Source organism: Anguilla anguilla, chromosome 11 (assembly GCF_013347855.1).
Source record: "Anguilla anguilla isolate fAngAng1 chromosome 11, fAngAng1.pri, whole genome shotgun sequence".
NCBI classification, from domain to species: Eukaryota; Metazoa; Chordata; class Actinopteri; order Anguilliformes; family Anguillidae; genus Anguilla; species Anguilla anguilla.
In genome coordinates this window covers 9,793,702-9,807,756 of record NC_049211.1, presented here as the reverse complement: position 1 = coordinate 9,807,756, position 14,055 = coordinate 9,793,702, and the positions used below count along the sequence as shown (strand labels likewise).

Sequence of the window (14,055 nt, the reverse complement as noted above, 5' to 3'; positions counted from 1 at the left end):
TCATAGGTTTGATTCCTGGGTAGGACGCTGCTGTTGTACCCTTGAGCAAGGTACTTACCTGCATTGCTTCAGCATATATCCAGCTGTATAAATGGATGCAATGTAAAAGTTGTGTAAGTCACTCTGTATAAAAGCGTCTGCTAAATGTCCGTAATATAATGTAATGTCTAAGCTGTGAATGGTGGGGTCATGACGTCCAGTTTTCGCGCTTGTGCTGTGTGAAAGGATGAGTTCAGCCATGCCGCGTGGATCACAGTAAGGGGGATTAAGGAATGCTCTGTGGAAAAGAAAAAAAATTTATATAAATGAATATTTTATTGTTCTATATACGAAAGGTTTGTGCTGTGAATATTTCCTGGTTCTTCTGAGCGCAACAACACCACTGTCATTTTGATGTCAGTTTGGTGACACAGGTCTTATAACTACCCTGCTGTTTGTCAGTGAAAGCATTTTTTTTTCTTTTAGTAGGCAATTACAGTCTGTGATTTGCTGCTGACCTATATAAAGTGATATTGCGGTTGCTGGTGGTGTTCCACTGCTCGGTTATCTGATGAAGGCCATTACTACATGGCACGCAACATTTCACAGTGAAAACTTGGGCTGTTTAGGCCTTTTTGTATAATCCTTTTCCATTTACCTTATCAGGAGTGCACAATGCATTGCACATGCTCATGTGAGCTTCCCATCGAAGAACATTTAGAAGAATAGCGCTCTTTGGAATTGAACTTTAACGTGACTCTTTTACAAGCATTTTAATGTTTCCTGTTCCGGTAGAGCTGTGTTATTGATGACTGAAAAGCCCTTGCCTCATTTTAATGTGTTCAGCTCTAATGCGAACATGGTTCCATTTTGTAGAACTGAGATCCATTCAGCAGGTAAGAACCAATAATGTACGTCCCTAGCCTTATATTTAGTGTGTCTTCTTAGAGCAGTGAGGCTCATGTGCTAAGTGCACAGATGGTGCTGAGTGTCCAGTTAACATTGAATTATTCTGGACTACTGAGCCTCTGAACCTTTATATTTTGCAAAGCCTTCTTTTTAATATTCGGTTTGTGTGTGTGTGTGTGTGTGTGTGCGCGTGCGCGTGCGTGTGTGCGCACGTGCGTGCGAGCGAGCATGTGTATGTGTGTGTGTGTGTTTATGCAAGTGTGTTTGTGTGTGTGTGTGTGTGTGTGTTTATGCATGTGTGTTTGTGTGTGTGTGCATGTGTCTGTTTCTGTGTCTGTGTACCTGCATGAATTATACAGTTGTGTTTCTGCCTCTTCTGAATCAAGGTTGCGCTTGCCCATATGCTCGGTGCTTAGCGCGGTTAAAAACAGTGATGTAATGAGCGGAGTGACAGATGGGATGAAACAGAGCTGTCACATGCGTGAGAGATAAGCGCGAGATGACAGGTGACAGATGAGGGGAAAGCTGCCATTGGCTCACAGATGCCTGCGACGGCGCCGTTAGCGAACCCTTCCCCGACGCCCAGGTTTAATTCAGGACCTGTATCCCTGGGAACGTGCGTCTGATGTTGGGCGTCTGCGGCGGCCGCGCCCCTCTCCCCCCCCCCCCTCGGTGAGCTGCCGCGGTGTTTATTTAACTTGCGGTTTGAGTGGGAGATACAGGAAGCCTCCGCAGGGCTTCCTCAGGGATGTAATCCCCCGAACGCTCACGTTCTCGCGCGGTTCCGTCTCGCCCCTTGACGGCTCCCGATTTCCAGTCCCCGCCGCCCCGCCCCGCCGCGCGTCTCGCGGATCGCTCCGGATTTATTTTAAATCGACGAGCCCGCCTTCCCGCTCGCCGGCCGGTTTCGTCCCGAACCTCGGAGGCGTCGTTGCCTTTCAGGTTTCGCTCTTTTTTTAATTAAAACTCAGGCGGAGGTAAACAAGGGCCTCTACGCTTCAAGAGACACTAATTGGACAACGGTTTTGTTCGGCATGCTTGGGTCAGTCACGTCCGTGGCTGTAGTCAGCAGTTTCCTCCACGCGTGCTGGAACTCGTTTATAAGTGCCATATATCAAGTTCAGGCTGGAGGACCGGATCTTGGTTTATAAGCTTCCCTGTTTAATTGCAGTCTCCTCCGTCTCTCTGCAGCCGGTCCCCCGATAGCTTAGCGGTGGGTGACTGCGGCGTTACCACACTCGGCACCTGCGAAGTCCGTAGCCGGTGATTTACAAGAACCATAATCTGCTTCTCTTAAAATTTATACGAGTCGCTTCAAATTAATTTCCACTTCAGAGGCAGAGACGCTGGGTTCTTAAACTTTTTTAATATCGGAACCCAAATTAGAAAGACTTTTTAATATCGGGACTTAAATTAGAAATTTAGTACCTCTCAGGGACCCGTCAAGTACGCAAGCCTGATGGGCTACCCACCTCAGACACTCCTGTGACCCATTTTGGATCCCAGCCCATACATTTAGGAAATATATTGGAAAAATGGAAGTATGATTTTAAATATAATTGAGAATTTTCTCTGTAATGGGAAAACCCCCCTAGGGGTTACTCGGTTTTGGTGGAGTTGAAGGACCGGTGTGTTTCTACGCTTTCGTCATTCTCGGAGGCGCTTCCTTAACGCTCGCTCTCACGTGGCTCAAGCAGACGTTTGCGGAGGCGGACAAAAACGGCGACGGCAGCCTGAGCATCAGCGAAGTCCTGCAGCTGCTCCACAAGCTCAACGTGAACCTGCCCAGGCAGAAGGTCAAGCAGATGTTCAAGGTGGGTCCACACGCCGGCGTTACCCCGGTAACGTATCCTATCCCGTTTTAACTGCGCCGTGATCCCAACTGTTATTGACAGGAAACTGATGGAGCTGTGGTAGGAAGGGGGAGACCTGCAGAAAAAGGCTCCAACAGTGAGGGCTGTCTTCATTGGCTGCAGGAACAGACTCTAGCAGCGAGGGCCTTCTTCATGGGTGTTTGTTTTTGTAGATGGTGTGGAGGTTTGCGTGGTGCGGTGTGTATGGAAGCAGCACAGACCAGTGCACTTTCCTTATTGTTGGGTAAACAGTGGAAATCGGCAGCAGAGTTTGCACTGGAAGATTGACAGCACACTTTCTTCTGCTGCTCGTAGCTCGGTGAAGCTTGGCAACGGTGAGCAAGCGGGGAGGGGGGAGCGGGGGGGGGGGGGGGGGGCTGAGATAACGGATGTGTCCGTTGCTCCTCTCTGACAGTGCTGTTCTCTCAAAGAACAGCACTGCTGTGATTTAATGTTCCCAGCTCTCAGTGCCCTCTTCAGCCTCTCCTGTTGAACACTGTGAAACCCTCCCGCCCACACACTGTAGTCCTTTTTAACTGTCCGTCAGGGTCATTCCTTCGCGGTCAGAAGCATGGATGTAGAATGTGGGGTGAGAAACTGTCCAGTCTGGGGCCTGTCTCTCTGCTGAATCGGGTGGGGGGTGGGAGGGGGTGAACATCACCTGGGACAGATCAGAAAGTGCAGGGACGTGAGAACCTGTTGAGCTTCCCTGACCCAACCCACCCTCCCCCCCCCCCTCCACATACCTGCTCCACCTCCCCCCTAAACAAACCCCCCCGTCCCTTGTCACGGTCGCTGAGTGGAGGTGGTCCTCTCTGCAGGTATTCATTAGAGTGGAGGCGGGCCTCTCTGCAGGTATTCATTAGAGTGGAGGCGGGCCTCTCTGCAGGTATTCATGAGAGAGGTGGAGGGATGGACTGATGGAGAGTGTGCTGCAGGCCTGATAAAGGCCAGGCTGCCGCTGTCTCTGCAGTGGGCGGCGGCATGCGGGTGATTGACAGCGGCCCGCGTGAAAGCCTGAACTGCGCGGAGGTGCGTTATCTGCGGCAACGGACCTGCTGAACGGCCATTTGTCCTCATTTACGGGGGGGGTGACATCATTGAGAAATTAGGAGGCGGGCGTGGTCGGGGGCACCCAGTCGCCACATACAGCAGTGCAGAGCCTCAGTACATAAATGAGCATTCGTGATGGAAAGATCAGATTAAATGGATCTCCTGAAAAAGCTCTGGCAGGATTTCAGGAAACCACCGTAGTCTTTGTGTCTGCTTGGGATTTCTCATTAGAGAGGAGGATCATGGGGGTTATCGCTCTGATGTGAATGCCAGAACCGTCCCATCCTCCCCCAGTAACTTCAGAAATTAATTCGTAATGATAACATCACCTGTCTCACGTAAGCTTCTGGGCTTCATCATGTGTCTGTCCTTTTACATGGTACTTCCATTACTTTTAATAGAATTCCTGGAAGGAAGCATTAAAGAACCTGGCGTTATTTTTTGCTTCTGGCTTCTAATCAGCGTTTTTGAGCGAAGAGACAGAGGAGCTTGAATTGTGGGTTGAAGTGTAATTGGCTTCTCAGGCTTTAGAAATAGCGTACTTGCTCCATTTTCACACACACCCGCCATTTCTTTGTGTTTGTGCCCACTCACTGTTTCAGATAAAAAAAACTAACGGTAACCTTTCGTAGTTGTTAAATCTGTTCTGTGTAAACATTGTGCGGATCTTGCTGGGGATGACTCCTGCGTGTGGTTAAGAGCGCTGTGCTGGCTTGAGTGAGGTCACACCCGCAGTTAGCTTGCGAGAGCGGCCACTCCAGGAGGGGGTCAGCAGGTCAAACGGGCCCCGCCCCCTTGCCTTGAGTGGCTGTTAACGTTCTGCTCTCTCTCCAGCCCGCCCGCCCGCCAGCTCATTGGCCCCGCCCACGCCTCGCGCCGCGGGCCGCTGAGCTCTGGCGCATAATCGGCGGGCGTCCCGTACGCTCCAAACGGCCCCAGATGGCCCGAGCGCTAATGCGCCGCGAGCTCGACCGGGCCGCCCGCGGCCGGGAGCGGGGCCACGCAGAACCACACAGAACCATGCAGAACCGCGCGCTGGCCCGTTAGCGCAGAGAACGACCGACTCGCCGCTGCCGCCGAGCCACCGGCAGAGGAACCCGGCTGGCAAACGCCGCTGGACACGCCCGCGTCTCCCAAAAACACGGCTTCCCTTCAATCCCGTTGAACATTCATTTTATTCATCCCCAGAGGCTGCATTACTAATATCGTCACATTACAGTATACCTGCCACAGAGAAACAGGCCCCCGGCCCGGCAAGATGTGCCACAGGACAGAGGACCGCTCCAAACATTGGCTCTGAATGCATTTGCCTCCAGATAGACAGTGCATACTACAGTACAGGTGCTTCAGTATGGGCTGCAACCAATGAATGCACCAGTACATAAACAAAGAGTAATAGCAGCAACAAGTACTGACAGGGCAGAACTAATGATGAGATTGTTTGCACTCAGAATAAGTATCTTAACTAAACAGATTTTTTCAGTTGGCAAATATGGAACCTCTTATGTCTTTCTGTGTGACATAACTGCTTTGGCTTTAAAATTATTTTTAAATGGAGCCAGTTGGCTGCAATCAGGAAGTGTGAGGGTTCAATCTGCCAAAGGCTCTGTCTGGCAGATGTGAGATTTCTGTTTATGCATGTTGTACTATAGATATGAGGGAGGAACGCTCAGATATACATTATGGGATTCTGATGGTGTTTTTATGTATTCTGCCTGTTTAATAACCCCATACTTAATGATGCAGTAATATCTAAAATTGTTTTTGGGGGGGGGGAAGAACTGAAACTGCGTGAATATAGGGCTGAATGTATTGGAGGCGTCTTATCGAAATCATTTTGTTTTAATAAAAGCCCGGATAAGTAGCTCAGAGAACATTTTAAGAGCTGCAGCAGATTAGTGCTGTCCTTAACCATCTGGGACCCCCGCTGACTGCGCTAACACCTCCGGTCTCTGCCAGGTATCCCAGAGGGACGTGCGAATTGCCAAGTGCACGTGCCCATCTCGAAAGCGAAAGAAAAGATCGTAAAAGGGCTGACCTGTTCACTTGACATTCCGAGCTCAAAGCGGCTCAGATGTTGGGTTAAAGGGATGGGAACGCTTTAATCCAGCGTCGGAGGCCTTTGATTCTACATCTGCGGGCACTCTTGTGCGCTCTGAGCGTGTGAGAGGTTGGGCGGCGCTCTGGGTGTGACGAGCGTCACATCGCGCGGTTGCCATGGTTCCCCCCACCGAACGGCGCTCGCGTTACGCCGCGTGCGTCTCTTCGCCGTGGAAGTTCCGGCTCGCCGTGCCCCTTGGGCTCCGTCCCTTTTCCGGGCGATCGTCGGCAAAACTTTCCCGAGCCGAGGGACGGACCTTCCGAAAGCGGCAACCTGGAAAATGGGTTTCCTGTTCATTACCAAAAAATAAATAAATAAATAAAAAAGGCCTGCTCAAAATGTCTCGTGGATTTGGGAGATCAGGGGCAATCACTCGCTCCTCTCATCCCTCTGAGAGGAGGCTGGGTACCTTCACTGCGGATTAATAGGCTGGTTTTACAGAGCCTGGGTCCGTTCTCTTGCAGTTTGTTGACGCTGCTGGGAGGGGGGGGGGGTGTTTCTCTTTTCTGAAGCCGGAGCTCTGTTCAATGATTTATGGCCGTTGGAAAGTGCTGAAAGATCGGGGGGGGAGGCAGCGCAGTGTCAGAAGTATTAGTAGTCTGTGTAACCCTGGACACAGTCGAGTGGGGGAAACCATCCTCTCTTATTTATAATGGCATTAACCTGTACTCACTGCATGGGGAAGTAACCGACAGCAATTGTGGTTAAGTGTGTCCATCAATGCTTTTCTCTTTATTGCATGCATCATCGCTGCAACCCCAACCCCAGTTACAGTGGAGGAAACATTTATATAGCGCTGCATGGATCCACAAAATCCACTTTATCTGACATATTATCTTCTTAGAGAACATAAGGTACCAACCCAGTTTTGTTCTGAACTTTTTTGCTTGTTTGTTTTGGCTTAGGCTTGCAAACCAGCAATGATATCTCAGACTGGTATCTAAATAAATGCATTTTTGTTTGCCCATATGAGTAGATTAGAGTTGATTCGATTACACCCATGACTCTGCGTCACCAGAATGAAGCTGCGCGCTATATTTAGCCGTCAGTTAGCTTGCGATAGCGTGAGCAGCTAATTTATCTCCCTTCGCTGAGTCAGCGTGGCCTGTTTTTTTCCTTCGGACCGCTCTAGGGGAAGCGGTCTGTCCGTGGTATCGGCTCGGGAGGTTTTAGAATGTCGGTCGATGACCCTGCGCTTTCGCTCCTGCGCCGCGCACTGGAACGCGTCCGATCGATAGCCATTTGCCAGTCGCGTACGCCCCCCCCCCCCCCCCCAAAGCCCAATTCATTCGCCCCCCGGAGGACACGGTCACGGGCTGTTCGGTTCAGATTCCGGAGCACTTCCGCGCCTCGCTTTCTGCAGTGTACTTTTGATCACGTTTTAATACTTACAAGTTACAGATGCCCTCCTGAGACCCGCCCGTTCTTTTTTGACCCCTGTTAGGAGTCCCTGGTATTAATCTCAAGAGCCGTACAGTATATATTCCTCAGTGTTGAAATCTACACCGCAAGGGAGATTCAATAAAAATGAATATGTTTCTTGAAAATATTTTCTCTGTAACACGTTTCTGTCATCCAAGACACTGGTGTTGTGTGAATAAATAAATAAATGCGTGGAGTGTTTTTTCTGCTGGGTCTCAGGGGGTTCGTGTTCATCATGTCTCTCTTCCCTTACCGGCTGTCCATAGATTTTGTCATTGAAGCGAAGGCTTCGGTGTTCGAATTTCAATTGGGTCGTCAGTCCCGTGCTGCCACTTAGGAACCGAGTCACCTTCGGTTGCGAATTTGACTCACAGATGCGGCCGTTTGGTCGATGTTTGCGTGAGTGAGCTGAGGAGATTGAATTGCGTCCGCGCTGATGGGCCCGCGCGCATTCGCAGAATTTCGCATTGATTAGAATAATTACGGACGTGGCGGTGATTGACGTGCAGCCGGGAGCGACGCGCCCCCCTCCTTGTGTCGCTGGGTGTGCGCGGGGTCAACTGCACTAAACCGAGAGCAGCCGCATCCAGTGGAAGCCTCCCAAACCCTGGGCCTGGCCCGGGATCTAATCTCCCTCTGAGCCCCCCTGTTGTCTTGCGACAGTGCGCTGCACCCTTTTTTTTCGGCTAAGGCGTAATCCCCCCCAGGGGTGCTGGGGCCTAGGACGCAATCGCATCCGTTTCTCTTTCACGGCGATATGGAGGTGCTCGCCTTCCTGGTTATTTTTGGGGGTGATATTCCGCTATCTCTGCAGCAAGGTGCAGATCATGCGACAGACAGTGTGACTCTTTGTGCTCTAGCGGCCTGGGAACCAATCAGATTTGCCCCCATTGTGTTGTGGAAATGCAGCAGCGCGTTTCTCATCCAATAAAGGAATAATCCGTGGCGGCCAGGGAAACGCAAGTTTTTTTTTTTTGAGTTCACTACAGACTCTGGTGTTGAGTCTGTGGACGCATAAGACTTGAGCGTATGTTTCACCCATAAAAGTTTTCATTGATTTCAATGGAGAAATATGCATTTATGCTCTTTATTTAAATACGGGGCTTCAAAAAAATGGTCTTACCTTGTTTGCTGGTCCCTGGCATGCGCTTGAAACTAGACCCAGTTTATCTTATGAAAATATTTTCTTGGAAAGGATTTGGGCATTGTCTGGTTTATGAATTGAAATGTGTTATTCATTGGCTGAGAGACTAAGAGAGCTTGAATGAGGCTATGCTTATCCACGAACAATTTAACAAGGCCAAATTTATTTTTATTTTTTTTTGTCAGTTTGCCCTGGCTTTGTATCGCAGGATATTCGTGTTATTCTTATCGTCAGGAATCGGCCAATCAGGACAGAGCGCGGCTCCTTTGCGGGCAGCTGTGTTCAGTTCCTTCGGCTTACTGTGTACTCTCTTCCCCTCATTTTCTGTGTGATTTAATTGTGCAGATATCCGCTCCAGCTTTCGCAGGCTCACACTGCAACGTGTGCTAATAAGGCTGGGGTTCCAGAATTTTCCTCGCCTCGAGCAGTCAAAGCTGGGGGGTGGGGGGTGGGCTGGGGGGGATATCCAGTCCTCACTTCCAGACCCAATTAAATCGCAGAATTATCAAAAACTTTGGGACTTTGGCAACACTGTTTACGTTTATCGTCTTCCGTGCAATACGGTATCTTCCTTTTACTATTCACAGCTGAAGTCTCTGCTGTGGGTTGTGTCTGAGAATTGAGTTCTGCCAAGACACTTTTCTTAAAAGCAGAAGAAGTGTGACGTTGTCATTATGGCATTAGAGATGTGTGGTTGGGATGCAAATGTTGTTCCTTTGTAAAGCCAGCCTTGCAAATGAATGAAGATACTAATAGTTCTGCTGTTTCTGATAATAATTAAAACAATTTGCGCTCCTCCCTCTGTGCTAGGAGGCGGATACTGATGAAAACCAAGGCACACTGGGGTTCGAGGAGTTCTGCACTTTCTACAAGATGATGTCCACGCGCCGGGACCTCTATCTGCTCATGCTGACATACAGCAACCACAAGGACCACATGGACACGGACAACCTGATCCGCTTCCTGGAGGTTGAGCAGAAGGTTTGTCTCCCGTCCCTTATCTTTCTTTCCATCACCTGTTTTTTTCTATTTCTCCCAACGTGGAATGCCTGATTATGTTCTTAGGCCCAATCCTAGATAGAGTATGGACCGATAGTTGTGCTCTCCAGAGCAGGTGTGTCCGATTTGTTTCCCTCTACTGTTCAACTACTGAGCTTTGAGGTCACTTAGCCGATAAGGGAAGCCTGATTGGCTGGTTGGTGAAACACATACTTGTACAATGAGGCAGCACATTTACGTTTACATTTTGGCCCGAAAGCAGGTGCTTTTAATTCAGAGAAGCTTACCAGAAGTGTGTTAGTTCATCAAACAAGTCCAGGAGCATCAGGGTGTTCAGGCTGACTGAGACTGTCTATCCGTGGCCATATTTTACCTCTCTCGGTGCGACTGCTGGCCTCAGGTGGCCCTGGCAGGTTTCGATTTCCGGCCCGTGGGGCTCGTAACTCTACAAAAGCCTTGTGTTTTTAGCTGGATACAGCACCTGGGAGCTGTCGTGCCCAGGCTTTCCCCTGTCACCCTACGTTATCGAGCTGCATCCATTTTCTCAAGGTTATGAGCTGTGCAGACAATATATTCCCTTCTTCACTCTTAATCGGAGGTGAGCAAATGTTGTCAGGGTTTTTATGGGTGCGTGTGGCAACACATTTCCCTGGCCCTCTAACTGCCGCACACAAATTTGCTTTTTATTGGTTGTCGGCTCATCCGCGAGATGGGCGACTCACGTCCGCCCTGACTTTCCATGCGAGCGGGTTGCTGTGGCGATACGTCCAAGTCATTTTTGATCAATCTCCCCCCTCTCTATCTTCTGAAGACCAGGCCCCGGGACATTGAAGGTTTTAACTTGTCCGTAACACCATTTAAGAAAAGATTACGTCTGTCAGCAATAACGGAGTATATTTTCAACATGTCAGGAGTCGGAAGAACAGACTGTCTAGTCTGTCAATTTTTCAACACCTTCCATGGCTTTTGAGGATGTCAAAACAGGGGAGGCTAATTGAAAAGAATCCTGCAGAGAGTATTTGCTTGTGGGTTAGACCCAGTACAGAGCGGTCTATTACCAAATGGACCAAAACCTATTGTTTAGTCCTTGCGGTACAGTGTGACCATGGAGCAAAACCAGAACCAAAAAAGCTTTGTCTAAAGCACAACCAATTTTGTAAACACCGGACCAGCAAATTTGTTTTGTTTGTTTGTTTAGCTATAGCGGCTTTGTGGTTCTGCTCATTACTCCTGTTGATACTGTTTCTTTAAAACTAATCAGGATTATTATTGGGTCACTCAAATCACAGACAGATGGAGCTGTAGACTCACATCCCTACAAGTCAGTTTAACAAAATAACAAGTGCATCTTCCTCTGGTAAATCTTGGCAGAATATCAGTTAATGACAGGATTTATATGCAAATGTTTCCTAAATCTGTCCAATATGCAGCACTGGTTCAGTGGCTGCATTTTAAGTGGCTTTGTTACTGGTGATATGCTGTATATTTTGAAAGATTTAAAATAACATGAATTATAAATAAGTCAAGTTAGTCTGAGTTTGCACTTTGAATAGGCACGCTCTGTCTTATAAATTTTTACATTTTTATTACCCAAAGGTTTAAGTTATGTGTATCGTGATAGATTATTTGATGTTGTTATGATCCTGTACACAGTGAACAAAGTTAAACCACATCCCAGATTAATACCAAATACCTCATTTGCAAATAGCTTTGATCCATATCAGACCTCTTTTTTTGTGTCACCTGGTTTTTTTTCTTCAAAAATGGTTTTCAAGTATGATAACATATAATAGCTGATTTGGCACCTAATCCAACAATACAAAGCTGTGTATCTGAATTTGAATTTGAATGGTTTGTTCTTTGTGTGAAAGTGCATAAGAGGAAAAAGGTATGTTCAGATTCTTGCAGAATTGGACATTTACTGTGTAACATGTTACTGCAGAAGTGTCACAGACTTTGTGCATTACCATTAATGTGTGAAATAAGCCTTTGGCAATGTGTTTTTCCCTTTTATATGCATATAGGTCCTGGTGTAAGGCAGACAATTCTTCTGATGACACCTTAATTGATTCATTCCTGGGGCAATTAACGAAAGGCACTACCTCTCAAATGAACATACTTTAATTCTGTCATATGCCTTCTTTTAACAACCAGTTGGTTACGGCATCATTGTTGTGGATTACAGGCCTTCAGAGTCTTCTTGACAGAATGTGCAGATCGCTGTAGACTTCGCTAAAGTGCGACCGAAATTGGATTTGGTGAAGTGAACATTGTTCTCGGCACCGCGTTGAATTACACCGGGATCTGTGTTAAGAGCTTACGCTGCACGTTAGCCCAACACACATGCAGTATTATTCTGTATGGCCCCGGAGTCTCCTGGTGAATTTGGATTAAGTACTCTGCTGAAAGAACTTTGCCTCATTCGGGACTTGAACCCGCAGGCGCGGCCCCCCCACTTAGCAATAACCAGGTTGACCAATAAGCCGAGCTGCCAAACGGATAATGACTTGGAGGAATTGTATTACAGGGATTGGAAGCCCCGCTCTATTAATCAATGGCAAACCGGCCATTTTAATTTTTAAAAAGTAACCGTTATTGAGGTGACACAGGAAAAAAAGATTCGGTTCCACGGTGCACCTTAAACAAGCTGCCACGGGTGCGTGGAGGGTCCCGCCTCATCCTGCCGTTTCTGCGTTCCCTCTCTCAGAGGGCTTCGTGGGACGCCCGTCATAATTACTCCTGTTGCGCGGGGAGATCTCAGTTCCAGCATGCGGTATTTTTGTTGCTGCGCTTAATTTAGCTTGGCTGATTTCTCAATGACTCTTGATCCCACAGGCGCTGAGTAATTTAATCAGAACCGTACAATTCATGTACATATTTTAATTTGTTCGCAAACACTGTGGAGACATTTGTTAGTTTATAAGATGGCCATGATTTGTGGGAAAAGTGACCACAAAACAAACATAAGCACACGCATGCGCAAACGCACACGCACATGCACACACTCACACACACACACACACACACACACACCAACACACACAAAGCTAGGCGAAAGGCTGGGTTGATGAAATTGATCTGTTATTGTAATGGTTTCAGCCCTGTCATTGTACTGCACATGGAGCAGATGTATAAAGCATATGGGGGAAAACTCATCTGACTTATGGGTTCCTTTGTTTAGTACTTCCACATGTCCAGCGAATGTACTGTGGTTTGAACTCTGCCATTTGTTTTTGGATGTTAGGGAGAGTTGAGTCCTTTTGTAGTTCAATTCCACATTTGAGAGATTAAACAGTTTTTTTTTGTTTTTTTTTCCCATGCGCCTTTTTTTGATGTTTTGAGCTTGCCGCATAATCCCTTAAAATGATTAACATTCAAAAACATTGAAAAGCCTGTGACAATCTATTGTCACACAAGACCACCACAGTGCAGGCAGTTAAAGTCTGCTGAATCTTCTTGCCGTAGCATATGAGAATGTTTGCATTGTGTCAGCGTTCCACATTTTTTTTTCCCCGTTATGAAAAGCTGATAAATTTGCCATTTCAAAATAAAAGCCCCCCAGGGGCTTAATAAGATGGGATGCATTATGGACCTGTCATTAGTTTACCAAAGGAGTGATTTCCTGTTGCCTGAAGAAATGCTGTATGGGTGTACGCGAGTGCAGCCGTCGAGCTCACACCGCCACGGGAATTAGCGCTGTCGCTTCGCATGAACATTAAAGGCGCTGGCGTAAAATACTGCCACGTGCTAATGGCTCTGCTTAAACTACACTGAGGGGGGGCGGTGGTGGGGGATAAGAACGTGTGCTTCGGCGAGGAGTTCTGCATATTAATCCTCCAACGCTGCTCCAGTCAGGAAAGAAAGCGCCGAAGTTGTCCTTAATGATATGTCCATCTCACAGATTTTTATTGATCTATAGATTGGTTTACTTTGGACCGCTGCCATTATCTAAATGGTCTAAATATTTGGAGCAAAAAAAACCCCCCTAAAAAAAACAGTCTTTTTTTTTTTTTCTCCTCACGCTTTCATACTGTAATTATTTGGGGCACAGTTTCCTTTTTCTCCCCAGCCTTGTAAATCAGTGTTCCGTGTGTAATTAGGAATCCCTGGGACTGTTTATGCATGCCGTGATTAAATCTGAAAGTTGACAGAATCCAGCTGGGATATATTTAGTGTTATTAAAGTCTGATCATCTGATCCTCGGCCATATCCCCCCCGTTTATCGCTTTGCTTATTGCCTCTTAATGTGCAATGTCCTGGCAGCGTTCAGATCCGCCGCCATTATGCCATTAGCGAGAGCGTTCCTCTCGAGCGTCTGGAAACGAAGCCTTAACGCCGTATGAAACATTTATTAACGCTCTATCAAAGCAGCCTTTTCCTTCGCTCCTGATGGGATCTCGCCGAGTCGGGTAAAAGGGCACTCTAATAATTAGCACCTGGGACAGAAAAAAACGAGAACGGGAGGCGGAAAGGCAACCACAAGAGGAGAGTTATACTCGTTCACCTGTCTCTTTCTCTCTCTTGTTAAAGCACCGCTTTGCTCCGCTTCAGTGTCGGTGCGGGCAGTTGGGAGTTGGATGAAAGGAGACCCAAGC

At 47.7% G+C, this 14,055-nt stretch overlaps 1 protein-coding gene across 4 annotated transcripts in view; it reads left to right on the top strand.

Moving 5' to 3' along the window:
* Nucleotides 1-14,055, top strand: part of plch2a (phospholipase C, eta 2a) — a 161,214-nt gene that overhangs the window by 113,558 nt on the left and 33,601 nt on the right. For all 4 annotated transcript variants that reach the window (XM_035381231.1, XM_035381235.1, XM_035381234.1 and 1 more), the window contains 2 exons: nucleotides 2,573-2,702; nucleotides 9,272-9,442. In XM_035381231.1, the coding sequence (XP_035237122.1) occupies nucleotides 2,573-2,702; nucleotides 9,272-9,442 (301 nt within the window). The remainder of the gene's footprint in view (nucleotides 1-2,572; nucleotides 2,703-9,271; nucleotides 9,443-14,055) is intronic.